Source organism: Anas platyrhynchos, chromosome 18, assembly GCF_047663525.1.
Source record: "Anas platyrhynchos isolate ZD024472 breed Pekin duck chromosome 18, IASCAAS_PekinDuck_T2T, whole genome shotgun sequence".
Lineage (NCBI taxonomy): Eukaryota > Metazoa > Chordata > Aves > Anseriformes > Anatidae > Anas > Anas platyrhynchos.
Window position 1 is genome coordinate 10549979 of NC_092604.1, and position 27635 is coordinate 10577613.

The window sequence follows — 27635 nt, forward strand, 5'->3', positions numbered from 1 at the left end:
ATTCCTAAAGGTGTTTGTGCTGGTGCAAGAACCTCGGGGCGAGCTTGTCACAGAAGGAGAAACAAAATGGTCTGTTTACCCTGCAGGCAGTTAAAATACACCCACGGAAAGCCAGACTCCCAGTCTTGTCTGGAGTTCCCACTTGAAAAACTCAGACCTAAATTCCATCCCAGTATCATTCAGATGCTTGCTCTTTTTCATGGCATGCTACTTGTGGCTCAGATTAACTTATCAGCCTTCCTTACTCTTCTGCCAGCTTGGCACTGCCCTTCCATAAAAAAATAACCAACACTTCCCCCACCCAGTTGCTCCCGATACCGGTCACAGGACCGCTGGCTGCCCTTTGCGAAGGGTAACCAGGGAGTCCCACGCATGTACTGGTCTGTCTTCTCTCCTCCCTTGTCCCTCAGTCCATCTGAATGTACGCACTGGTCCATCAGCATTTCACGTGGTGCCTTTAGCGCTAATCCTGCGGGTAGTTTCATCAGGTAGCTTGGAAAGGAGGTGTAATACACACAGAAAGCCACTCCGGGAACAGTGTTACGGCAGCTGGACTGGACTCTGAATTTGCGGATATTAAACTTTATCCACATGCATTATTCAATACTCTGCTTTCCCCAAAAGGTCACTAATACTTTTCAGCCTTTATTTTTTTTTAAATCTAGGCTGATGCTCATTCCAAGTATTAAATCCCTATGACCTTGCTGTTTCCTGAAAGCCTTCAAGCTCACGTATGTACACTTGCTTTCCTGCTTGTTCTCTCAGCTCCCTCCTCTTTACTCCCCCTTCCTTTCTCCCTCCTCTTCCTCACACACACACACAGACACACACACACGAACACAGACACTGGCGTTTTGGTTTGAAGCCCCATTTTGCTTGTCACAAAGACCTCATTTTGCTCTTGTTTCGGTCTGCATGCTCGCCCTGTTGCCTTGCCTGCGCCCACCTTCCTGAGGGCCACGTTATTTTGTGGCTCGTCGTTAATCTCGTTGCAGTTTTCTTTTTGTTGGTTTGTTTTTCAGCGTTTCAGACTTGCCTTCTCCTTTTGCATGACCTCTTTGTGCGTTCTCATCAGTTAATGTTTGAGTAACAGAATTTTTTTAGAAAAATAAAAGAGAAGAAAAAAAGAAACTGCACTCTATTTCGTTCTCCCACCTTGTCGTGGACTGGACCTCGACCCAGAAGCCAGACAGGAATTGTGACTTACTCCTCAGCCACCCTGTTTCCACGTGGTTTTATTTGAAGCAGAAGTAGCATAAGTGATGCTGTACTGTATCATGTCATGCAGTGGAGAGGAAGTTTTAATATCTCCAAATACCACATGATCTGGACCTAAACTGCCTAAAAAAGGGGTCAATTGCTTTCTAAACCTCTGTACTTTAAAAGTGTTGGTTTCCCCTGCATCTTTACTGTTGCTAGGATATTAATCTTGTGCATGGTTAAGCCCTGTAAGAGTCAGTTGCTCCCAATAGCTCCTGAGGGCCTAATTTATTCATAAATCAGCCCATCACTGGGGGAAATCTACTTGCTCTTAGGGAACCTCAGCATCTCTTGTAAAATCCCCAGAATTGGAGGAAATTGCTATGGAAGCCGCTCTGGCTAGCAACCCTAAAATGCAGCCTCTCAGGTTTAGTTTGCAGACAAACGTGTGTGCGTGGCGTTTTGCTGCCTGCTGCGCTTCTGTGCGGGGTCAGCATACAGAAATGTGTCCAGGAATCATGTGCTCTCCACGCTGGGGACTGCTTTGGTCATCCCCACTCAGGATGAAGTAACTTTTGAATTAGTTTCACGTTGTCTCCATGACTTTGTCCCTTTCTCTCCATTCAAGATCCCGATTTTTGTTTCCAGTAGCACAACGTCCCTCAGCCCTACAATTAGGACTGTAGCTGTCGTATTATGGTGCTTAATACCTGTGAGCATCAACCAGCAAAAGGTTATACGGTTTTTTTTAAGCTAATTAAAGGGGCTCAGGAGCCTGCACCTTTGGGCAGGCACAACCAGCACTGACACCTCAGCTACAGTGTTACCGGAGTCGGAAGGGTCATCCCCAAGGGAATTGCCATCCTTATTGCTGCTACCGTGGTCCCTGAACTGCTTAGATCCACGAGCCTCTGAGAGCCTCGGCACCCGTGGCTTCGGCCAGGGATCCGTGACAGCGGTGCGAAGGCGTTGCTGCGCTGCACAGCCAACGTACGGCCGTCAGGGGATCTAAATGGTTAAGCAGTTAACAGGCGTGCAAGAATATCTTTAAAATATTTTAGCTGCAGTATTTTTATTCTCATGTCCAATGCACTGTTGAATCAGCAGCTAGGAGAATTCGTTTTCACCTATTGTTGTGCCATCTATGTACAAATTAGATAAAAGGTTGCTTTTATATATTTAATCTAGGTGGACAGTATATTATTGTCAGCCTCTGTGGAACATTTGAACAATTGCAATGTCTGTGTCGCTAAATAGCGCTTTAGAAGGAGCATTAGCTTTAGCTGCCTGGTTTTCTTTGACCGTTTTAATGAAAAGGCCAGAGTTTACAGAGTTTTTATAAACTTGGCAAGTAGTTCCCAAATGCCCGGATCTTAAAACTAAATACAAGAAAAACTAGTGACAGTCACGTATTGTAGCCTACACATCTTTATTCTGCTGCCTTTATTCAGGGTAAAGAATGGGTCATTTTTGTTGAGTTTACCTTTTACAGAATCCGAAGGACTAAATATGTGACTGGCTTCTAAAAACTCTGGTTGAATTTACTAATCCTGCCCAGAACTGTGGACTGTACAGCCTACAAATTCACGTTGTCCTCAGCAAAAGTCTCTAATGCCCTTTCTTAACATCTGTAAATAGAGAAGAAACATATTTACTGATACGGAAAGTTGTGTTTAATGCTAAGTATTTTTCAGAGGTTCATTTAGTTTGATGCATATTGTTTGTTTGTTTTTTCCTGCCTGAAGACCTAAAAAAAAAAAAAAAAGCCAAATTCTATTTTAACATGATGATGTCGAGCACTTTTTTTTATTTGTATATGTGTGTGTATGTGTGTTTGAGCACTGATCTCTAGATTTCGGTGGCATCTCAGTGTTGTGATTTCATTGCCAATGTAAAAGGTTCTGGTGTTGCCCATTCATTTCTGGAGACAGAATTCAACTTAAATAAAGTGCTTCCATTTGAAAGCGAATATTGACCTTGTAACAATGAAAGGAAAGTCATCCGCATATTTAAATAAACATTTAATTCCAGAAATCTAGTTCACTGGACCCTTTTGATCTTCCAGGGAAGAAGAAAAATGGTTTTGTTCCTTTTCTTTCCCAATAAAAAAGGCGCTGCCTCTTTGCTGGCGCCTCTCTGATTTGTCGAGGCATTATATCCATTGCTCTCCAGTGACCGTTCTGTCTTGCCACAAACATTTCCAGTGGAGAAAGGGAATTTAGCTGTGACTTATTGTTTCAGCCAGACATCAATTTTATAGCCTGAAACTCCCCTAAGCTGCTCTCCTACTCCTCAGCGTTCACCTTGCCTGGGAATGGATGTTGTAGTCATATCTAGCTGTAAAATTTTCAGCGGAGAAGCGGAAACAGCCTGTTCCAGCACAGTGTTTGTGGCTAGCTGCTGTATTCACAAGAATGATGACATCCTTACTCACGGCGCTTGGCTTTTGGTTCTGTTTCTCATACCAGAATTTGCAGGTGTTTGGAGTATTGATGTGGCTCTGCCCGGTACCTTTGGGCGGCTGTCCTACGCAGCCAGTTCCCAGCAGGTCACTTTGAGACCCAATTTTATCAAAGTTTTACCTTTCCAGCAGCTGGCACTGAACGTTAAAAAGGTGGTGGTGGTGGGGGGGGGGGATTATTTTTTTAAAATTTGGTTATTCGAGGGGGAAAAAAAAAGCATCGTTCTGGTTGGAGTTGTTGGTGAACTTGGGTAAGGCAGGTATTCTTTGTTTGTTGTCAATTTTTTGTTTTATTTTAAAACTTTCCTACTTCAGAAGGAGGACACAGGAACTGGAAGCTCGGGGAAGATATTCCCTCTAACACAGAATTGTGCCTTGTGGTGCCCATAGTGAGTGCTTTGGTTTAACTGGAAGGTTTGGCAGATGTTTTTGATCCTAATTGCTTATAAACTGAAATTAAGTCTTGTGACCCTAGCAAATAATGCATTTGTATGTGCATGCAGGAACAGACAGAGGTACAAAATACAGTACTGTTTCCCTTCACTGAATAATCTGAAAGCTAGATACATTTCTGTAAGGCTGGATAAGGATATTTATAATTCTATTTTAATGTGCAAGGGGTGGTCGATAGTGGATGGATGGGGCTCCAAAGAAATCTTCTGCCAGGTGCTGTGGGTACTGTGCGTGTACTTTGCTGGAGCTGGCTGCCTTTATTTTCCTTTAGAAGAGAAACAAAAAACATCTTTAGAAGATTGCATTTTAAACGTCTGAAGCTCACCACAGCCCTGGAGAGATCTGAAATGAGTGCCGAGGTGCTGCTTTGTTTCTCGGCCCATGCTTGTGCTTTCCAGCATTTGCACATTACAGCTGCCTCCTGTTTGAGCTCTTTCTGCCCAGGTTTGGGGAAAGGTGATTCATCAGAGGGGATGGGAACCTGGCTCCCTGGCCAGCACCTGGATGGGGAATCATGAAAAAAATGTAAGGGATGCAGCTGAACACAGCAGTTGGTGGGTGTCTGCGCAGAGAACTGAGACAGTCCCTCCCTGCAGACATTTTTCTGGCCACCGAGTTCGGGGGAGGGAACAGCAGCCAGACAGCGATGGGGGGAAAAGGGCACAGAGCTCACAAGGGCATGGTTTAGGGCTCAGACAACTTGTGAAGTTCCTTTGGCAACTTTCGTCTTGCTTTTATGTCTTTTGTCCAGCGTTAACAGCACAAAGAAACTGTGGCTGGACCAAATCTCCCTTCCTCTTTTTTAAGAGAGAAACAGCTTGTGCCAAAGAGGAAGCGATCCTGGACTGGCGGATGGGGAGTTCCCTCGGCTCCCTCAAATGCTGCGGTAGGAAAGCCGTGGCTCTATATATCAGGGCGTCAGGGAAATAGAGAGAAATGGGCAGGTAATTAAAGTGTAACACAACTTTCTCACTCTGGGTATCAACACCTCCTCTACCCTCTGCTTGGTCATGGGGCTGAAGTGGTGTGCCAGATTCATGGACGGTGCTGTGTGGTGCCGTGTTGCACAGTGCTGCTCTGCTGACGCTCTGGCCTTGCAATTAAGCTCTAGATTGACCTAAAAAGGCTTCCCTGTCCTTGAGAACATTAATCTAAGAATCTCTTCTTCCTCTCTCTAGCTGAGCCAAAAAGTTGACTAGCTTCTGGACAGCTTCTTCACCACCTGTTAGCCCAGATCATTGGAAATAGCCTCATCTAGGAACCATGAGGATTTGCAGTTGTGCAGCTCATAGTAGGTGATACTTCTTGAAGCAGTTATATAGAGATCTAAGATCAGATTGCTGTTTTGTTTAACAATTTCAGTTGTTCTTTGTCAGCACTTACTAACAACACTTATTAAAACCGGGCAGAGAGATAATGTGCTTCATGCCTTTGCATTTTTGGGGGAAACAACGAACAGCAGGGAGTGTCAGTCTGACGCTTTCATTTTTATCTTAAGCGGTATTATTAGCATTGCGAACTTGAAATAGAAACAGCACAACCAAATGAGTGAGTGAAGGCAGGAAACTGAAGCCAAGGTGAGCAGTAACTAGGAGAAGAATAAAATGAGCTTTACATACACCAGATATGTTGCTGGACACGTCGCAAAATACAGAATGCTATTTACTTTGGTCATTCTGGAGGGTGGAGAGGTGCCACTGGCACCAATGTGGTACAGAATAAGGCTGTGACCAGGTAAGCAAGAGGTCACGAAGATAAGCTGTGGGGTGAAGCTCCGTTGGCCCTGCACCACCGAAGGAAGAGCTATCGATTTCTCCTTTACAGGGGTGGAGGTGTGACACGTGCACCGTAAGGTAAGGGTGTGGTGCAGGTCACTGCAGGGTACTTAACATCTCTGTATCACAGCCTCAGCTGCCTCAAAACTGTGTCTGTAAGGCCGTAGTCTAAGCATGAGTAGGCAACAGAGCAGCAGCTCGTGTAAAACAAAGTCCTCAGTACTTGCAGAAGACTGGGGAAGGGAGCAAATAAGCTAACTAGCGAGGCTAGCTCCATCAGTCCAATGCAGGAACAGTTCTTTCCTCTTTTTACAATGAGCAAGAGACTTGATAAAATAGAGGGAAAAGGAAGTGATTTGCAAAAAGAGCTGATACAGCTCAGCCGTAACATTTGGCTGACATTGACAATGGGTCACAGAGCTAGCTGCAGTGAGAGGTGCTCAGAAAATACCCCAGACACCTACTATGAGAGGCAGAGAACAGCAACAATGAGGTCAGCTTTCCAATGAAATATAGATGCAGAACTAAGCTTTTGAGTGTTTTAATGGGTAGAGAATAACAAAAAGTACCGCTCTGGTTTTGCCAGTGCAGTGCTCGAGCCATTTGTCTAGACACTATATAATCCACCCCTAGGGGAGGTAGTTTGTTAACGTCTCCTGGAATGCTACAAACTGTTCTGCAGTTGCTGAGGTTACGGGGTTTGTTTGCTAGATGCAAGTTTTGACGGTCGACTTCAAGTTGCTAGAGAACGAGCTGCGTGTCCTTATTAACCCAGCTCCAGCTCTGCTTCTTCACACAGTCCAAGTTTCAGCTAATGCAGTAACATTTGCCAAGCTGGCAGCGAGCCGCCCGCCTCTTCCAGCCCCGCACCCCTGGGGGCAGTGTTCCTATCACCTACCTCTAAAAGCAACCTCGTTGCTCACAAGGGCAGAACTTGCCAGCCTGTTAGTTAGCGTTTCCTGGCACGCGGTGGCAATGCTGCTGTCTGCATCGTGCCCACGAGCAAAGCTATGCACACGAGTGTGATTAGAGAAGAGGTTTGGATCAGTAATGAAATCGTCAGCCACCCAAGGCTGACAGAAAACCACACAGGCTCTAAGAACAGCTTCGTGGAACTTCAGCCTCTCCCCTCGCGTGTTACTTCCATCACACTGATGGTCACAGATAGCACCTGCTTCCTGGAGAACACAGGCTTTCTGAGACATGGGCAGCTGAAACTCAGCAAATGAAGTAACGTGAACAGGAAATCTTCATAAACAGAGGCTGCAAGGGGAGGGTGCAAGTGCAGTATGATTTCATGGACTGGGCTACTGCTGCTGCTCAGATAGATCTGTTATTGCGAGGCCTCCTGGCAGCAAGAAACTTGTTTTTTTTTTTCCGTGTTTTTTTCATTAACACTGTAGGTGCCATGGAAACTGTCAGACCCTCTGGCCCTGCAGGCGGCAGTCATGCAACTCGTTGAATGCACATATATTTATTGTAACACATTTTGAGCACAGAGTTTAACACTTAAGCACGGGAGTGTTATTACAATCTGTACAGCATCCTCCGAACAGCACAGACAACACAGACATGCAGCCCTACAGGCTCTGCAGCAGCTTCAAAGAAGGCTGCAGTGGCTAACAAATCTTAAAACAAAGAGAAATCCCAACAGTGGCTCATTCTTTGACCTCCCCTTGGGCCTGGCTGGATATATACAAGCATCCAATAAACAGGATAGTAAAACTAACATGCTGAACCATTTACAGACACTCTTTTTAAAGAAGAATTTGCTGTTGGCAGCAAACATTTGGTCTAAAAAATCTGAAGGCCACATTTTTCTAACTCTCCTCTCCTACACGCTTTTCCACCTTTTATCTGCGAGTCAAAGAGCAGCCTTCCTCTTACCCCCTCCCTTTCTTTCTCTTTTCACGTGGGGAGCTCAGAGCCCCAGACCACCACGGGGTGGCCAGACTTGGTGCTGTGGAATCATGCAGGTTCCAGCACCACGATGAGCACGCGCTTCAGGTCCTCAGCCCAAGAAAGGTCAGCTCTGCCTTGCTAGCTCTGCCTCGCTCCGATTCCACTAAAGCTCACCGAAACATTTGCACAGGCGTACAAGGTTATACTAGTGCCTCGCTGGCTTAGATGAAGGAAGAACTTTTGGAAATAGCCTTGCTAAGAAAAGTAGTGTTTAGCCTCTTGTCTTTGTGCCTCTCTGTTGGCTGTTATCAGATACTCTATGGCTGCATTAGCGGCAGTAGATTAAGGAGCTAGTTATTTCTGTTCGTTAAATGAGCCACTGTATACACAAGTAACATCTGCATTGAGAAGCTAGAATGACCTCAGCACACAGGTGGGGGCTTGTTTGCAGAAAGCAGCTCGTTCCTAAAAAGCTGCTTCAACAGCCTGGACCTGCTCAACCAGGCACCTTCCCCAGCACTCAATTACTGCCCCAGCCAAGGCTGACCCATCTGAATAGGCCCTGTGCAAACAAATGGGCTCCTCCTCCTCCCTCATACACCCTTTGCTTCTCAGGACAGCCATGGAGACAGGTCTAGGCTTACAGCAGGGTCCTTCTCAGAACACAGACTGGGCTTATGAACCAGCCCAGGAACCCTAAAGCCTGCAGCAGAGCAGTCCTGTGTCCTGCTCCAAGGAAATCTAACCATCAAACAGCTTTGCATTGAAGCTGCTCACATCCCAACCCTATGGGTTTAATACCTGGAAGGCTGCATCCCATATCTACAGAGCTGCCAGGAGCTTTAGAGGAAACAGTACAGCGGGAAGCCAGTGTGCAGGAGAACTTGTCTTCCAGCTTTGTTCTCTGAAAACATGCTGAACACATGACATCAGATACAAGGAGAAGAAAAGTCTACCAGGATGGTGAAGGTGCGACTTTAGGGCTTGGGGGAGAAAGAAACAGCTTATTTCAAAATTTCTGAGTTGCAACTGAAGTTGCAGGAATTAGATAAAGAGCAAAACTAGGAAGTTGTGACAGCTGTGCACCATCAGCACAAAACTACAAGGAGACCTTGTGGCTTTAGTTAACTTCAAATAAACAGGTTTCTCTAGTTGCAACATTGCTCACTGGAAACATAAATAACATTTCATTTTGTCTTTACACATTTGGGTTAAAAAGGAAAGTGCCAAAAGCAAAACCTGCAAAGGAGCAGAGAGATTCAGTTTGCTCGGGGCAAGCTGGGAGTGCTGATTTCTTGTAAGCAAACAAAAGGGAGAGGGCTCAGGTCAAAACAGATCCTAGTGACGTTTAGCTGCAGTCTCACCACCATTTTTTTCCCCACTGGGGCTGCAAAGCTGAGTTACAGAGAAATGATTTCTCCCGGTCTTTCCCAGCACTACCCCTATATTCAAAGCCCCGTGAAAGGATGGCAGAGGAAACCTGCCTTCCCCAGCAGTGGTGGTGGGAGCTGCACACACCTCGAGTACCAGATAAAGGAAGCGTTTTGACTCCTCAGGGTTCCCCAGCCATCCATCCCCACGCAGACATATTTGTGCCGTACCTTCCCTGCCCCCTCCTGCACAGATCACACAGCCCGGGTCTCTGCTTCGATCTTCTGCTCCCCGTGTAGGTTTTCCAGTTCTTGGACCTGGGCCACGTTCTGTCTGATAGCAATCTCTGGCCCCCCTCCATACAGTGTGCTTAAGTAAATCCATGTCTCCTCGGAAATCTGCCCATAATCAGCACCTGAAAAGGACAGCAGACATGCAGATAAGCAGACATGCAGCCATCGGACAGAAAGGACACGAACTCTGTCCTAACTGAAACCAGGACATACATCACAGCACGGAGGACATCTTCCCAAAAGCAAGGCACACCTGGTGCCTGCAGCTGCACTGTCCAAGTCACCCAAAGCCCACGCCCGGTGGCAGCCCTGCACTAGAGCTGCAGCAGCAGCCGTCTCCTCCAGCCCTCTGCAGTGCCACCTGCTGCTGGAAGCCACCGAGGCTCCGCTGCAGTTCAGTTGACAGTTTTGGAATCCACTGCAGTCACTTCTTCCTGGCCTCAAAGGGAACTGAGCAGCAGCAGGCCACAACAGCAGGGCCTGCCTGCCCACCTCTCTCGTGCCCAGCAGTGAATGAGCTCTGGCAGCCCAAGGGGCCTACAGAAATGCACTCAGACACACCAGTCCCAGGCAGCTGGGGCTCCACTGCTTCAGAGACTAAAAACACTCCTCTAAGCTGTCCTAAGAGGGACAAAAAGTGGTCAAAACACAAAGCAGGGATAGCAGAGACCTTTGCTAGTGAAGATTACATAGGAGGAGAACAGAAATGGTTGCTTTGAGAGATAACCAAGATAAAAATGCAATCTTCATCTGCTTGGCAGGAAAGCTCAGCAGTCCAGTGAGGACAGCATAATCAGTGCTGTTTCACAAGCTGGACCACAGCAGATGTTGAGTAAAGACAAGGCAAGAGCAGCAACAGCAGGAGATGGAGGACAGCGGGGTTTGCTGTAAGAGGTTATATCAGAGAGCTGGTCATGCAGGAGCTGTCAATGGAGAAGCGAGATGGCTCACTCAGGGCTGTCAGCACAGGGATGTGCAGAGAACTGTGTTTCTCTGCAACACCATTGTGTTCTGTTCCTGCTTCATTACAGACAGACCCAGGGGAATACTCTCCCTCAAGCACTACGAGATGGCAAGGACATGCCTTACCCTGCTTAACTTGCACGTGGCCACCTGCTTTTGTGAGTGCAATCTTGCTGTTGTCAATTGGTCCAGGAGGTTCTGTAAGAGAAGAATCAACACGTTCTGCATTCCTTGTTGCCACCCAATTCAGCTTATTTCCCATGCTAATTCTCTTGTTATTTCTGCCCTGCCCTGGGGGCCCTGCAGGCAGTCTGGGTGGCTGGACTCCTCACAGCCCCAAGTCGTTCCTGTCAGGTACAGCGCTCGCAGAGGAGGCACACCGAGCATACACACTTCTTGCCATTCTACCTCTCACCACCACCAGTCTCCAGAGGTCTCTGGCTCCTTACCATTATCTTTTCCTTTGACAAAGGCTTCCCACTCACGGAACCACTGCATGCTGATACAGTAGATGACACTTGGAGACTCCTCTGCCTGGAAAGCCTTGTTCAGCTGGGAGAGCAGAGAAATGCAGGAAAGATTTAGTCACTGCTGAGATCCAGAAGAGCCCCTTCCATTAACTGTCAGGCAGCCTTTCCACTCTTCAGAACTACCCTTTGTAATTCCACCACCTTCTTTGCAACCTGTTCCTGCTAACTAGAGCAGGCAAGAGACTAGGATGGCTTCAAGCTTTACATCTCTGCACAGTCACACACAGCATTATTGTATTGCAGCTGCCCCCATGGTGTTAGCTATGCAGAACCCCAGGATGAGTCTCCTGACCATGTTCTAGATCACGTTTGAAAAATGAGGGTGACAGTTTTCCACTGACTGCCTGTGACAGATCTCCGTTTCCCACCTCAACCTTTTGCCATTACCTCCAGATCCTTCCCATACAAACCTTGATGAAGGTGTCGATTTCAATTCTCCTGCGTTTGGCAAGCGCTTCGATCTCCACTTGGCAAATGGAGCACACGTATAGATGGTTCACGGCAGGGCCGCCCCCAAACCTGAGCACAGGAAGAGAGGGAGAGAAATGCAGAACTGCAGGAAAATCTAATAAAACAAAATACATTGGGACAAATAACAAAATGGTAACGTTTACCTGTTGTAGAGATACTCCCACACGTTCTGGGGTAGAATCAGAACCAGGTCGTCAATGTAATGGTATTTATTAGGAGGGATGCCTGTGAAAGAAAGGCAAGGAGGAGAATTAACCAGGGAACTTGTTATTGCTGGGTAGACACAAATAGCAAAAAGAGAGATCTTCCTTGCTGAAAACTCCCTGATTCCAGAATCTGCTTCCTCTGGTAACAGAAGATCCTAAAGAGTTTATTGATTTTGAAAGTTCCTCAATTCACAGCCTCAATTTCGAATCAAGTGCTTCATTTCCAATTGGAGATACACAAGCACAAGGGTTCCCAAGCATGACGGATGTAAGAGAACTGTAAAACGTGCTATCAGCTCCCTTCATCAGTGTGTGCTCCATTGTCCAAACACTGAAGGACAACCTTGCTGATAGGGTAACACAAAACAACATTGTCTTATGTGCTTTCTACAGGTTTATTTTTAAAAACAAGTAGGGAACTGAACGCTGTTGTTTCCCAGCACTAGCCATTCCTCCGGTCCTCTGATCAGCAGGACAATGGGGTAATTTTCTCATCTCTCCCTGAGCGGGCGGGAGCTTCTGCAAATGAAGCAGATCCTACTGAAGCACGCACTATAACAGATCTGCAGATGAAGCTTTTTTTCTGCATTTGCTAATGCACCAGGAAGCAAAAAAGCATAGCTGAAAGTTGCTTTTCCCAGGTTCAGCAGCACTGCCTTACCTCCATGAGAGCACAGAAAGGTGTGATTGGTGATGGGACCAGGCTCAGCAAAGGTGTTGAATTTGTTGAGCCATTCTCGAGAAATGTAGAACTGGAGTAAACTGTGCTCCTTCATGCTGGCAAGGGACACAACTTTCTGACGCTCTCGCACAGCCTCTTCACTGCTTTTCCTTAAGGATGGAAAGAAAGAGAAAATGAAGCAATTCCTGAATTAGTTTTCTACCAATATTTCTAAGTATTCTGCAGCCATGAAGAGACTGCTGCGTCTGGGGCGCTGCTCACCTGTAGAACAAGACGTAGGCTTCTGCATTCTGCACCACGGTCTCATGGACTTCGGTGACATACTGGTCATCAAACTCGTACCACTGGCCATTGATCACGTTCTGACAGTAGGCTATGTAATGCCCACCTGCATCAAAAAGAAATACAACACAGCTGAGATTCAGAGTGCAGGTGGAACTCAGGCCTGGGGTAAGGTCAGCAGCACAACAGGATTAGCTGCTAGCAGAAACAGGAGAGAGAACAAAATAATAATAGTAATAATAATTCCTGTTCAGGCAGCTTTGCAGGAGCAGGGCAGTCTGTCACTGTCACCATGGTTTCCCTTCCTGGGAAAGGGCCTCTAGGCCAACCCATGGGTGAGGCCACAGCAGCTGCAGAGAATCTGTCAGAAGCTGTCGAGTTCACTTTTCAAAGGGCAGAGGCTGAGCAAGGCTGGGAAATGGAGGCACAGGCCTCACATTGCACTTTATCCCAGAAGAGGGATAGCAGAACACACTCTGCCTTGCTCATACTCGTCTCGTTCCCGTTCACCTCTGCCGTATACTCCCAGGAAGGAGGACTTACTGCCTGCTGTGCCGTGATGGCAGATGACTGACAGCAGGTCGTAGGTGGTGATCTGGGAGACACACTCCTTGGCTAGGAAAGGTCGCAGGTCCAGCCCTTCCAAGGGGAAGGAGACGTGACTGTTGATCTTGAAGGAATACATCACCTCATGCCGGAACCGTTTCAAGTGGATGCAGAGAATCTAAAAGACCAAAGACAGAGAACACCAAAGTGCAGTTTTGCTGTGGGTATTCTGATCCAACAGCGTATCTCTGGGCATCTGATCTTTGCAATGCTTTTTTTCCTTTCAGCCACAAATCCTGCTGGCTCATCAGCTTAAAATGGGAAAGTCTCTTCTGGTCCTAGATACAGGATTTTGCCACCATAACTGATACTTCAGTTCTACATCCAGCCTTACCTCCTCAAACAGCGGCTGCTGAAAGAAAAGTAAGAAACAAGGTGCTCTTACTCACCTCTGGTAGCCGGAGGACTTTGCAGTACTTTACTCCATTCCTCAATCTGAGGGAGAGAGAAACTAGCTGTGAGAAAACTCTCAAGCAAAGGGATGCCAAAAGGCAAGGCAATTGTCTGGCTGCATCTTGCTCACTTTGAAATCCAAGACAAATGCTGACTTGCAGCAGCAACAAATTCAGGCTTTTTGCAACATCCCTCCCAAAGGAGGCACGACACGAGCAGTTTGTCACGCCTCTTCTTTCTAATGCAGTAACTCCATTACTGCCAAGCCATGATCCTGTCCATACCCTTCTTCCTTTCTTTCCCCCACCTGCAGCCAGCACTTCTCCTACCTGCAGTCAGTGTCTCAACACTCAGTATAAGAAACTCAGTATAAGACAAGGCAGATTTTACATGACACTCAGCAGAAGAAATGTCAAGGCAGAGGGTATAACAAAATGTTCAACCGTAGGATAAAGAAACAAATTTCCAGAGGTATAATACATGGAAAGCAGACTTACTTTTTACACCGTTCGCAACTGTACATGTTGTCCCCTGTAGACAAAGAGAAGAAAGTCGTTATGCAGTTACTCAGAGCACACAACTCTGATATGAATACATTTCCATCTCATGCAGAAAGATCACAGTAAGTTGATCCTGAAACTCTTCTAAGGGTGAGAAGAGATCCAACTAACTATTTCCCTCAGTAAATGTAGGCAAGAGAATGGAATCACCTAGGAGAAAAATTCACACAGAAGTGAATACAGCAAATTGCTTAAGTCCTCTAGGACTTAGGGAATGAATGGAGAAAGCAAAGAATCTGAGAAGGCAAAGGATCCATAGCACTTAAAGACAACTAGCAGCCATGTCTGCTCCTTGCTAAGAACAGTCTCATCCACATTCAAAATGAACAAGCAGCACCCTTGAGAGCATGGGAAAACTCATTTCTGCTCAGAGAAGCTGAACTGTCAAGTATTGGTAGTGTCAGATCCTAAGTGAAATACTGCAGCATGCCTTCCAGACTTAATCCGCCCCTCAAATGCATGTGAAACACGCTGCAGTTTTTCTTGTTTCTGGCTGTCAGACCCCACCAAAGCTAACTCACCTTTCAACTCATCTGCTGCAAAAAAGGCAGCAAGACAATCCTCCAGCGTCACAACAGGACCCCAAAACCAGCTAGGGATACAGGACACCACGAATCTGCAGAGAGGAGATCAAGAGAAAGAGTTACATGTACAGCAGTTGGGCGCTTTGGCTTACAAAACCCCACGTGGACGGGCGTTCTTCTAGCTGTACATCCTAAGCTCATCACACACCCCCATGGCACAGGGAAAGCACGATTTCTCCCAGCTGATAACCCGATTCTAATTGCTCAAACTGGAAGTGATTTGGAGAACTACACTGCTAATTCATTTGCTCTGGAGGGCAAGACAGAGCTAAAGGCAGAACTGAGGGATTATCATTTGCACACGAGATCTCAAGGTGAATGACAGAAGCAGAACAGCAGCTGCTGGCTTACGTGAAAAGGCCAAAACAGACCCGTGAGGTACCACACACTGTCCTTGTCCAAGGAACGGTTACAACTGGCATTTCTGCTGTAAGCACCACTGCCTAGGGACAGCTGCCTTCCAGCCACTGCAGGGCAAACCCCAGAAGAAAGAGGTCCCAGGCAGGGAACACACCTCCGGATATACTCCATGATGAAAGCAATCCAGCCTTGTGAGGCATAGTTGTCCCCACATGCCCCTGTCTTAGCTGGCACGTTTTGGTAGATGGCAGAGTGCAGCTTGGCCAGGTCCTCCTTCCCTGGGATTGGGAGTGACAGGTCCTGGAATGTCTCCACTGTTGTAGAAACCTGGAAATATCCAAGAGGAAGAGTTCTGGGTTTCCTGTGCATGTAACAGAGCTGTGACCTGACTTTCATCATCACCTTTTATCACTGCTTGGATTTTGTCTGGGCTAGAAACCTGGCCTGGCACTAAAAGCAGCTCTCTCTGTCTAATTATTGAATTGCTGTCAGCAGGAAGACTTCCGTTATGTTTGTGGCACTGGAATCTGTTTTCTGATGTGAATGTGATATTGCTAGACCAACTAAGTGACACAGATAAACAGACCACTATGGAGGCAGACAATTTCTTGGCACAGCAGGTCTCTCACACCTCCTCCACCACCCACCTCTCAACATTTTAGCTGGCCTCCAAAATGCATCCCACAGTATTTGGCAATAGGAGCTCCATTTCCAAAGAAGAGCTCTACGAGCTAGAAGACTGCTCGTGGACTGACAGCTACCAGGAGACTCACTCTGTCACAGGTGAGGCACTGCACCAGGCTGAGAATGGAGCCATCGAAGATGTCCGAAATCACACTGCGGTAACGAAGTTCTTTCTTCTTTTTCCCAGAAGCCTGCATCTGGGCTGAAAGAGAGACAGACCATCACGTAGTAGCTCTTTCCCAGTCTCTGGTCTCATGCAGAGTCACACAGACACGCAATAACACAGGACAAGAACTGATTGATCCCGTGTGTTTTGCTCTAAGCTTTACACTTGACTTCCTGTCCCCCTCACCTGTCCGTGTATTTTGTCCCTTTTTTCCCCTCTAACATTTACCAGGTGTTCACCAGGTGTCTTGTGCTAGAGAAGACTGCACAGCAGGGACTGGCCAAGCACAGAGTTCTGGTTAATCACAAACCTCCTTCCCTATGCACACAGGCATGGAGACAGAGCGCTTTTCATCAGGCCAGAACATCTGCAGCTGTGCTGACCTCAGCCTAGGGGTTGGGGCACGGTTTTGGACAGAACAGTATTATTGAACAGCTGTAGGGACAGTGGTATAAGCACATGGCATTGTGCTTGCTGGCTATGCAATGCTGAGATTTTGTTCTGCAATTTGCTTGGGACAAAGAGGACAGTTGGACACAACAGAAACCAGGCTCTGAACTGTAACAATGCTCCCGGCACCAGACTGACATTTGCAGCTTAATTCTATTACTGTGAGCCCAAGACATCTAGGAGCCCAGAAGCTCTCTCTCAGTAAAACATCATCTGACACTTCCTGGACCCACGCGCTATGACGTGCGAGCCTGGCAGACAAACGTTTACACACGCTTCCCTAAAAGGACGGGGCTCGTGCCTAGGACTTCATAGCTTTATTTTTTAAACACAGCACGCAGACATAGACATGGAAATCATTTCATGCCCCAGTATGAGCATACTAGAACATCCGTTGTACCCAGACAGTTACCTGTGGGTTTCCTGTAGTCTTTGCCTGGTAGGATTTTATAAAGCACTGATATTCCAGAGGGATCAGCACTTCTTACAACTGCTAACCAAGGACCATGAAATCTTTCTTTCCTCTTTGAACCCCTCCTCCTCCACATGCTCCCCTTTGCCTCCCAGCATACCCCGACCCCGACTACCTTTCTTGAGGACGTAGGAAGGTCCGAGCCTGGCAGGACTGGAGCGAGGAGGACTGCTAGAGAGCTTGGAGTGCATTTCGTGATGGACAGGACTGCAGGGGCGTGAGGAGCAGCGCACATAGGCATCGTTATCAGGTTCTGTTTGGGAAAAAGGGGAGGCAGAAGAGCACTGGTGAAAACCTGTTATGAAAATCAACTCTGTTAGAGTCAGTGTCAGCCCAGCTCTGTGTTCCAGCACAGAACCTTTCTCAGCACTCACAGTTCAGATGTTATGAATTGTCTTACTTGCATGGGTTGGCAGATACAGCTCTCAGTGCACTTATAAGAGTGCATACAGAGCTATACTGAACAGCTAATAATTATATATAGAGAAAAAAAAAACTGCTATTTTTTCACACTTGTGACTAATTAGGTTTTACAGCTTGCTCCTGTATCCCTAATCCACATAAACAACATTGCCTTCAGTGCCAGTTGGCAGAATAAGACTCTTACATAAAGAAGTGTTGAAAGATCGGATATGTTCAGTTCGGGGTGACTCCACACCTACATCTTAACAGCTGCTCTTTTCCCTAACACACCAAAAGGCACAAACTGTGCATCACCCTCTTCTCTCAAGTCTGTAGTCCAACATTAATGAACGTTTTCTTCCATGTCTTTTTTCCACAGCCAACATTTCCCCAAGCCCGCCTATCAGATAAAGCAATGTATATACATCAAAACTTTTTCTTAAGTTAGGAAAATGCACAAATGCTGCATCTGCAGGCTTGGCAGAGGCAGCTATTGCTGCCTCAGGATGTAGGCTTCGCTCAGCTCCATAAGCACTTCAGCCTGACTAAGCACCTCCCTGGCTCACTTAGGTTTTCTTACAGAAGCAAGCGTGCACTAAGGCAGAAGTACTGCCAGAGACGCTGCAGAGAGTCTTGGATGTCAAATTTTTTGAAACCCACAGAAGGAACACACACATCATGTGCTATGTGCCACTGCACTACACCACCACCCATATAGGACAACACCACATCTCAAAAAACACCGTGACTGGAAGAAGTTTATACCTGGTGTCCTGCATGGGCTGGCAGGACGGGGAGCTGGAAGCATCTCGGGTGAGGCTCTGCCATCCACTGGCATCATAGTAGTGTCCACATCTGCATCCTCGTCCACCTGCTCCGAGTTGCTGCGCCGATGGCCACAGGAGAACTTTCTGTCCTTCATCCTCTCTTTCTCGGAGATCCCTCTCCCCGCTTCATCCTGGATCAATAACTCTGTCTCTGCCAGGGAGCTGCTGCCCACGCTCCCTGCGGTCCGGCTTTGACCATCTCCTTCACCCCTGTCACTGCTCGAGTCACAGGAGAGGAACTCGTCTTCTGAAGGACTTCGGTCACCCTCTCGCTTGTCATCCTGGTCACCAGTATCCAAATCTCTCGTCTCTGCAACGATCGGTTCCTTCAGTTCCTCGTGAAGCTGGTCCATCAGGCAGCGCAGGAACTCCTGAGTGTCCTAAAAAGCAGCAGTATTTCCATGTTAGCATCCATCCAGAAATAGGGCAAGCAAGGGGCAAAAAACAGATACAGCTCCATTCACAGCCTCTTTCAATGCTGCCCACGAGTTATCCAGCTCCATAACACACGGAGACCCTCCTAAAGCAGAGAGTTGGAGTTGTATTTTTACCTGAACATCTTCAGCTGAAAAACACAGAGGAAAACTAGAGAGCAGCTGCAACATGCAAACCACAATCTTATTTGTCAGGGTTTTACCACTGATAAGAAGCAAGAGACCAGGAGAAAGCTGAGGAAGGCAGCAGGCCATAGAAAACAGACTCCTAACCACAAAACAATTTTCATGAACACTGATGTCTGCTTACAGGAATCCCTCTCAGAGAGGGCAGATTAAAATCTTTAATAAATAGGGAATGGAACCAGAAACCAAAGACTATACAGTCAAGGTGCAAGCTCCTAAATTTGCAATGCATGGTAAAAGAAGTGATATGTTGCCTTCAAAGGAACTGCTGAAAGCAACTTGGTATTTTGACAATTCCAGAAAGTTAATTATGATGTTTCTGTTATTTTAAAGAAGCTTGGCTTTCAGCCTGCCCTGTCTTCCTTTCAACTCTATCTCATAACAGCTAAGTTTTCCAATCCAATATACTTCACATCAAAGATAAATATAGAAATTCTTTCATTAATCATTATTTTTATCCTCTGTTTTGACTTGCTGTCAGAATCACAGTTTAGATATACTGTCTACTGTCATTTTCTTTTGTAAATTTTCAAATCAAACATAGTTTGATGTTTACATTTTATTCTAAAGAGTAAGCACTGGAGACCACGATAAATACTTCAAAGAAGAAGATACTATCTTTCAAATGAGATTTAGTCAGCTGTAATTCCCCAGAAAAAGAATATAGATCATCGGTATTTTTAGCTTCTCAGTACAGATTAGTCCAGGTTTCTCAGCTATAATATGAATAAACAATACCCAACTTATATAGCACGTATCGATAGATCTCAAAGCCCTTTATAGAGGAGGTCACCATCATAATTTTAGAGGTGATAAAGCTGACACAGGAAGATGCACTGACTTGGAACCAGCAAGCCAGAGGCAGAGCCTAGAAGAGAACCCATTCTCCTGAATCCCACCCAAGTGCTCCATCAGATCACTAATATTGACACAAGACAGGCGTTGACACCTGAGCTCAAGCTCTTCTCTCTATTCACAAGCACCACCATTGCAGGAAGGAAAAAAAAAAATCACCATCTTTGTAATAATGGCATGTTTGTGTTGAGGCCCCACCTGCTGTGCATAGCCTCGGAACATGGGGTTGACGAGTTTAATTCCATGAGATAGACTGCTTGGAACAACATAACTCGGGCTGTTTAAATATGGAGAAAAAAAGAAGTTAGTTTGCTTATCAGGCCTGGAGCCAGTTTGTGTAATAAGCAACAGAACAGGGTGTGGTCGCTAGTTAAAGAGGACAAAAAATAATTATGCACCTGCAAATCCTGGTCTTAGTTCCTCTATTAGCTGGGTGACATACAAATCAAGAGAAGGAAAACATCTTAGTCATTTCAGCCTATCCTTCCAGAGAGAATCGTCCCCAGAGCACATTTAATTTAAAGCTCTGTCCACACTTTGAATTGTCTCAAGTGATTCTCTCTATAGCAGGGTTTTGCAATTAGTTACTCAGTTTCCTTTTGCAGCAGCACATCTGTCTCAAAATCTGGGTGGGCTGGCCAGGGACCAGTAAACGAGGTAAGTCAAAACTAATACTAAATTGATATTTTTCTGCTTCAAAGTCTGCAGCCTGCTACATAGTTACAGTTCACTTTTGCTCTGCATCTTGCTTATCCCTTGTTAAAATCTAACCTGAAACAAACATCAAACCAGGAATCCAAATGGTATTGCATTTTTTCCCCTCAATCAATTACAGTTGCACAGAGCAGACGTTTACATTTCAGCAGAGCTGCATTATTTTCCACTGTGCTTTGAACTAGTCTAGAAGGTGATCCACTAGCAAACACTTCCCAAAAAGCCACCTGCATTTTCCACTCTCTTTGGTAAAATCTCAGTGTCAGCTCTGTACCACTTTCTCCATCCAAATCATCAGTCCCTCTGCTAATCAAGAGCAGTGCCTTCAAGTGCTGGTCAGTCCATCCAACAGACTCAGAAATAGCCAAGAGAGTTCCATTATCCCACCATTTTTTCCTTCTCTGCCAACAGAAAGGGTTTTTTTATATATACCTTTTCTTTTAAAAGTTATTAAGAATGTATTATTTTGATCACTGACAACAACATGCGCCAGAAGCAGCATGTAGGATCTCCTAGATAAGGGGAAATCCATGCATACCTGTCTATGCAGGGTTTGACTGCCCTAGAAGGTGCCTTTATCACTGAAGATCCCACTTCTTTTTGCTGATGCTGTATTTCAGAACCAACATATACATGAAAACTGTCCAGGTTAGATTAGGGAGCGACCACTCACCGTTTCTTATGCCAAACCTCAGACACCAGCTTCTGGTAACTTTTGCACAGTGCTGGTTTCTTATCTGTGCGGACCAGTCCACCACATTCCAGAAAAAACTGTGTGAGAGGTGGGCTACCAGGAAAAAACAAAGAATTCAGCACATAGAGACTTCTCTTTTGCCTCTATATAAGATCAATCAAAACTTCAATGCATGTCTTTTTAAAAACATGCATAGGATACTGTTTTTAAATCAAGGGAAGAATTGATTTCAGATGCAGACTTAGTTTCTAACTTAAATAGAAAAAGCTGATGCAAATCTGTACCAGCTATAGAGAAGAGATCCTGAAACTAGTTTTCAGCAGGATGGCTACCGAATATTTTAGGATAGGAGTTGTTACAATGATATCACCAGGGAGAACAGAAAGAGGTGACATGCTTTCCCATGTGATAAATACATTTCTTTCACGGTGGAAAGAAGATTTACTTCCATTATTCATCTATACACAAGCCACGAGTTCACTCATTTCCTACTTTAAAACTTCTATTTTCACTCATTTTCCTATGGTAAAACTTCTGTTTTCCTAAACACTAAATTTTTCATACTCCTTTTCATATTCCTTTTTCTGCACCTAGCCTGGCTGATTTCTCTTTGCATGACTCACAAAGGACTCAGATCAGAGGTGCCACTTTTGATATTTAGTGTAGTCTAGGAAAGACTCAACTGAAAGGCCCTAATGCCTACCAGTTAGAGAGAGCCTGAAGTGCTGCATTCATGTAGCAGGAGTTCCCAAGATTTTTCATTCCAGTAAGGCCTAAAGCACAAACAAGAGAAGCATGAAACTTTCCAGAAGTGCTGCTTTCTACATTCCTTCCCAAAGGAGAGGGAATCTGGCCCTTGCTAGGGAGGCTCTGCACTCTGCTCCTATTGCAGAGTTACCCTCACAGCCCTTTCATCAACTCGCTGCAGCGTTACCTCGTGGTTTCAAATCATCATCCTCGGATTCGGATTCGCCTTCATCAGCCACTGCAATTGGAACAGCCTTCAAAGGGTGAGCAGGCAATGGAGAATCCTAGATTAAAGACAGAAAAATAAGCATCAGCGAGAGTACTACTTCAGAAGATGAGTTACGAGAGATATCATCTTATATGTAAATCTAGCCAGCCTTTAGAAAAGCACATTTGGGAGAGAACCAGTTGTGCTGTCTGTCCTTCTCAGTAATGCACACAGGAAATAGAAATGATACAATTATTGCTTCCAGTGTGCATGATGAAAGAGGCATCGGGAATACACAGCAGTGTCACAAGTACATGTGTTTCCAGTCTGACAGCTAAAATTTTGATAGGCTATGCAATGAAAATTAAGATGTCATAGCTGCTGTCATTCCTCCCAGAAACAGATGCCCCACAGAAGAGGCTAGGAAAGGTTAGAAAAAAATCAAAATGGATATTGAATTCATTTGCAAGTTGTCTTGTGGGGAGATTCTGTAAGATAAAGCTATTGGAATATGACTACAGTTTGCCACCTTCAGTGAAAGAGTTATCACAACAATAGCCTGGACAATAGTGGAAATTTCTTGGGTAATTTTGCAAGGGGTAAACAAAAACCCTGTTAAGCATTCAACCCTGCCGTGCTGTGTCACAGACCCACCGGTTCAGTGAACTTCACTGGCGGTGACTGTGGGTGCGCGGCCAGCCGCTGGTCCAAGAACACCTCCTTCTCACAGGCGTAACACCAGACCCGGAAAGTGGTCAGATTCACTGTCAGGTTGTGCTTTTTGGCCTAGAAATTGAAAGATGAAATAACGATTTGACAGCTGGCTCAAACTGGAGCACGTGACCACCAGATTACCATAGAAGAGGATTAGGTAATGGGAAAAATCCAACTCTCTCTGTTTTAAGGTGGGCAGCAGAGAAAAGCTCACCTGTGCGTGAAGCGTGCTGTGGTCAGCAAAGGACTCCCCACAACCAACATAAGAACAACCGAGCTGGTGAGAGAAAGAGCAAAAGTACAGTGGCACACCAAATTAAACCCTTCACAAAACAGTCTGCAACCCCAGTCCTACCAGCACCTGCAACTTCAGAACTGATCTTGCCATTTTTCTAGCCTTTTTCTTTTTTTTCCAGGGCCCAGAATAAGACAGAAATTTGGAATTGCTGAATTTAAGAAAAGAAAACCTGCAAACCCTACGTGGGTTTGCACCCGTGTAACCTCCCCATTCCAAGGCAACTGCTCCAACAAGCAGCTCATTTGCCAAATCTCCAAGCATCTGGGCATTCCAGTGTAAAAATAAACTGCCCCTGCCCACCCTCGTGCCCTTTGTCGTTCCTTTCTGCCTCACTGCCCTGAGCACCTGCCCTCTCTTCTGAGGTCTCACAGTTGCAGCCTCCCTTCACAGCTGCCAGCAGAGGCAGTCGATGCTGGGAATGATATTCATTCCTACTGGGGCTATTCGGGGGGAAATCACCTATGAGAAGCAAACTGTTAAATCTGAGTGTATTTTGACAGCATTAGCTTTTAATCTAGGCAGACTTTTTCTTGGAATCCATCAAAAAACAGTGCATATTTCTACTGTGAAGCCCACTCTTCATTTTTATTTTTCCCCTGGTCAAATACATCTTCTTTTTATATTTTTATTTAGATTTATATTGAAGAAAAGTCCCACCATATCATGCACGCGAATAGCAAGCCATTTTTACCTGAAGACAAGCCCAGAGATTTGGTCCCACAGCTCCACATGACTGGCAGGTTCCCTGCATATTCATGATAAAAGAAGGTTTGTTTGCTTGTTTGTTTGTTTAAAGTAATCTAGTCCTTCAGGATTGGGAAACTTCTCAGTGAGACGGGCCTCCCCAGCCTGCAGCTCACAGTATTTCATTTCTTAAACCCATGCTTCTGATTAAATATACAATTTGCAGTGCCTTAGGTAGGTGACACATCTGAGCAGGATACAGTGTCAGTGAGAAATACACCAGATGGGACTGACAGGGGCTTGTTTTATGGCACATGTGCAAGGTACTCTTCTCTGCAGAGACAGGCAGCATTTTCTTTGAAAAGCAAATATGCAAAAGCATGCACAATAGCAAAAAGGGAAAGGACTGACAACCAGAACACCCTGTACCTTGGATTTGAGCAGCAGATCATCCCTGGTCACCTCTCCTATGGAATCCAGGTGAGGACAGATGTCTCTTGTATCCCCCATTCTCACCTGTGGGAGGGTGTTTTCCTAGGACAGGAAAGGATAGCTCTACTCAGTCACGTGTCAGAATTGCTCTCACAGGCTGCAAGAAGAGAAATTAGCTTGTTTTGTATATTGGAGATTAAAATATTCATCTTTAAGGTTCAATGAGATCAAAACAAATCTAAATCTGGACCCACTGACATTAGCTAGCACAGTTCTGACCCCCTGTAGAGTGGCTGTGTTACGATATTGTAGGTAAGTGAGCAAGGGAATGGGGTGTGGAGGAAACACATGAACAAAGCTAATAATGTGTGTAACGTGGAATGTGTGTTCAGAAACGTAGGAGGGTGCTCAGCACGCAGGGACAGCAGCAGGAGCACAGCTGCTGCTTTGGTTTCAGGTAAGCTATCAAGCTGAGGGACGATTTGCTGTAGCTGGTAAAAACACACCACAAAATGAAAGCAGTGGTACAGTGAGCCACTGACCACCCTCATCTTAATCTCAGGCTCCCAGACTGATCAAGTAGCATCTCTGAATGATGCAGGGGCCTAAAACAATAAATAAAAACTGCCCTTACTTCACACACACCTTGCCTACATACCTTAACTGGGCTTACATGCCATGAATACACTACTCCATTAACCTGACTAGGCTGATAAACTCCACTTTTCCCCCTAGAAAATGGGTTTTATGTCCTAGCTCAGCAGGTAGGGTGGGAAAACAAATGTGGTGGTCTGAACGTAATTCCTCTTGCCAAATAAACACGCAGCACAAAGAGATACAAATCTACGTAGCTTGTTTGCATGAAACTCAGATTAAAAGCAAAAGGGCGCTGCAGCCCAAGACAAGTACTTAGCATATGGTGTCTGGGGGCCTCGAGGTGCCCATACTGTGCTGATCTGGATCTAACATTTAGTCCCTTATCACGCTACTTTATCAAATGTTAAAAATACGATGATTGTTTTAATGAAGCTGTGCAAGAGGGAATAAGACTTAAAAGATCTGTAACTGATAACCAGTCTTCAGCCTCTCAGAAGTTTAGTGTTTAATATAGGTTTTTAACGAGTCACAAAACTCTCAAAGACTGTACGAAATATAACACCCTGTTCCACCCATCTCATGCATCCAAGCGCTGCAAGCACAGAGGATTTCAGAGCTGCGTGCTTCCGAGCACAATAAACATTTTCATGGTGGTCCACGGGCACATTAAGGACTTGAAACATGTCTCAGAAACGTGCAGCTACAAAAAGAAGATGAAAAGGGTTTGTGTTTCTTAAGCATAGAGCAAGTAACCTGACTTGTGACTGTTTAAAAAAAAAAGATAAGTAATATTAACAACACAACCCAGGATCCAAAATATTGCTGTTGGCTGGACACAAAGCAGACATGAAAAGCTTACATCATTACCAAAAAAATTAAAAATTTGGATGAACTTAAAGTTAACAACGGTTGCTACTCTGTGTTCTTTTCACATTTTGAGGACATTTGAAAGAATTTCCAGTGCAGGTCTGAATCACTAACAATACAGAGAAAAAAAAAAAAAGAGAGAGGTAAACAAATAAGCCACTTCAGCATCACTTATCCTGGGAGCTGAAAAGCTTGCCTAGCACCTTGCCTTGGCAGAAGACAAACCCCAAGGATAATTTTGTAACAGTGTTTTTGCAACACTCTTTGGAACTGAATTGGAAGAGCAAAGCAAAACTGGAGGGGGAAGGAATCGTATTGACATCCTACAAACAGCTGTGGTTGGAACCAGGATCACAGCAACCTGCGAATTGATGCTTAACAAATAACTGAGTAACGTCACGCAGCTTCACAGACAGGCAGAGCAGTGCCTCGTAACAGACACTGATTTCACAGACAAGTGACAAGACCGCTGTATCCGTGGCTAACACAGAAAACTGGGACGCTTTCAGACTCAGAGATCCTTCTACAAAACCGACTCCTTTTAGTATCAATGCCATTTTTGCTATTTCGCCTTCCCTGGTTTCTTATCCCTTTCCCAAAAGAGGTTTCCCAGAAAACCAAATGAACAAAATATTGCTTTAAAACGAACTCCAGACCCCCCGATCTCCAGCAGTTTAAGCTAACTGGGGACTGCTTTTGGAACTTGCTACGTTAAGCACAGTCTTGTGGATGGTTTTACTGCATTCCACAGGACCACCCCTCCATTCCAAATTAAAACCGTGCCTTTCAGCTTTCCAGCACCGGGATGCCGAGCTTCCCACCTACACTTTCCTTTCCTTTCCTAAATAAAAGAGCAAAATCATCATTTTCTCCTCTCAGCCCTGACCGAACGCATCAGAAAGGTTCGAGCTGTGGCTGTTCAGAGGAAAGTATTAAATCCCTGCCTCCCCACGGCTCTGCCCCAAGAGCTTTACCTGGCGCAAAGAGCTCTCAAACGCTGCTCAGGAAACTAGGAATTTAATAACAAAAGCACTGCCAGAAAGCTTCGCTTTGCTTGTCAGAACGTATTGAGCACAATGGGAAAAAAAGTTACCTTAAAACAAGTCCTCCAGCCTGTCTCTCTCAAGAAGCGCTGGGGAAGAACAGGACGTGAACATGTCAGAACAATTCCACGGCAACAGCAACCTACTTTTGCTCGCTTCAGTCGCTGCCAAAACCAGCGGCTCTGCCTGCGCGGCGACACGTTTCTCTTGTTATTTTCATTGCAAAACAACTGCTCGGGCTGGTACCGGAACGAAAGCCGGTTTTCAACAGTTCAGATTCAGAGCGCGCAGATTCGGAGATGGAACAAATAAATAAATTAAAAAAAAAAATAAACAAACAAATAAAACCAAGCCTGGCACAAACCAAACCAAGCCCCGGCGCTGCTTTCATGAAGCGATCACCAGATCTGCTCGCTCATCCCGCACAACCCAGGGCCACGACAGGAATTACGAAGGGAATTAATGACTTACCGAAGGGAATTAATGACTTACCCAACCGCTCTCTGGAGAAGGAGCCCGAACCCAGGGGCTCCTCAGCACGGCGCGGGCTCTGCTCCCCTCACGGGCCGGTCTCCACCGAGCCTCAGCCCCCGGGGGTCAGCACAGGCGGAGATTTGGGGCCCTGGCTGAAAACAAATATTGAACACTGAGGGCCTGGGGCTCGCCCCAGATGTGCAGACACCCTCACAGCGGCCGGGGCTCGCCCCCCTTTTCCCCGGGGCTCCCCGAGGGGCTCCGCAGGCCCCTCCCGAGGCTTCCTCAGCCCAGCCCCGAGCCCCCGGGCCCCGCTGCTGAGGCCCCACGGGCGCCGTTGCGGCCTCTGCGCCTCGGGAGCGGGGCCTTGGGCCGGGACCCAGCCTCCGCCTCCCTCTCACCAACCTCTGGGGATCCCTGAAGGACCCCAGGGGATCTCCGCGGCCGCAGCCCCCGCCCCGCCGCCGGGAAGGGAGCGGGAGGGCGGCGGGGGGAACGTTTGAGGCGGGGGCGGAACCAAAGGAGCGGGGCCGCGGGGCGCGCCCGGAGCGGAGGGAGCGGGGCACGGCCCTCGTCTTGCCAGGCCGAAGCCCTG

At 46.1% G+C, this 27635-nt stretch overlaps 2 protein-coding genes across 14 annotated transcripts in view; one reads left to right on the forward strand and one right to left on the reverse strand.

The window, feature by feature from the left end:
- Positions 1-3238, forward strand: part of FNBP1 (formin binding protein 1) — a 96394-nt gene extending 93156 nt beyond the window's left edge. For all 7 annotated transcript variants that reach the window (XM_072025168.1, XM_072025171.1, XM_072025174.1 and 4 more), the window contains one exon: positions 1-3238. In XM_072025168.1, the coding sequence (XP_071881269.1) occupies positions 1-8 (8 nt within the window). In that variant the 3' untranslated portion in view covers positions 9-3238.
- USP20 (ubiquitin specific peptidase 20) lies at positions 3205-27596 on the reverse strand. 7 transcript variants are annotated; one of them, XM_027471214.3, is made up of 27 exons: positions 27446-27596; positions 27059-27188; positions 26617-26655; positions 24057-24161; positions 23635-23688; positions 22860-22922; positions 22586-22717; positions 21911-22007; positions 21680-21749; positions 20956-21069; positions 19767-19845; positions 18032-18473; positions 16980-17117; positions 15866-15978; positions 15247-15419; positions 14670-14764; positions 14086-14119; positions 13585-13630; positions 13133-13313; positions 12569-12695; positions 12287-12456; positions 11563-11644; positions 11359-11467; positions 10868-10970; positions 10545-10616; positions 9393-9577; positions 3205-4379 (listed from the first exon to the last, which is right to left on the reverse strand). In XM_027471214.3, exons 4-26 carry the CDS (start codon positions 24135-24137, stop codon positions 9417-9419), a joined length of 2736 nt encoding a protein of 911 aa, XP_027327015.1. In that variant the 5' UTR covers positions 24138-24161; positions 26617-26655; positions 27059-27188; positions 27446-27596; the 3' UTR covers positions 3205-4379; positions 9393-9416. The 7 variants fall into 7 exon arrangements, with proteins under 7 accessions (XP_027327015.1, XP_038043987.1, XP_027327017.1 ...); XM_038188059.2 differs by lacking the exon at positions 3205-4379 and having other exon boundaries at positions 7348-9577; XM_027471216.3 differs by lacking the exon at positions 3205-4379 and having other exon boundaries at positions 7348-9577; positions 24057-24216.
- Positions 27597-27635: the final 39 nt, after the last annotated feature.

Bases quoted from the DNA above. Each gene is read 5' to 3' on its own strand.
- USP20 (XM_027471214.3), bottom strand. From the start codon at position 24,137: ATGGGGGATACAAGAGACATCTGTCCTCACCTGGATTCCATAGGAGAG. The intron at 13,314-13,584 runs GTGAGTAAGAGC...TTGGTCTTTTAG, and splicing joins AAGTCCTCCGGCTACCAGAG to ATTCTCTGCATCCACTTGAA. The intron at 11,645-12,286 runs GTAAGGCAGTGC...TTTCTTTCACAG, and splicing joins CTTTCTGTGCTCTCATGGAG to GCATCCCTCCTAATAAATAC.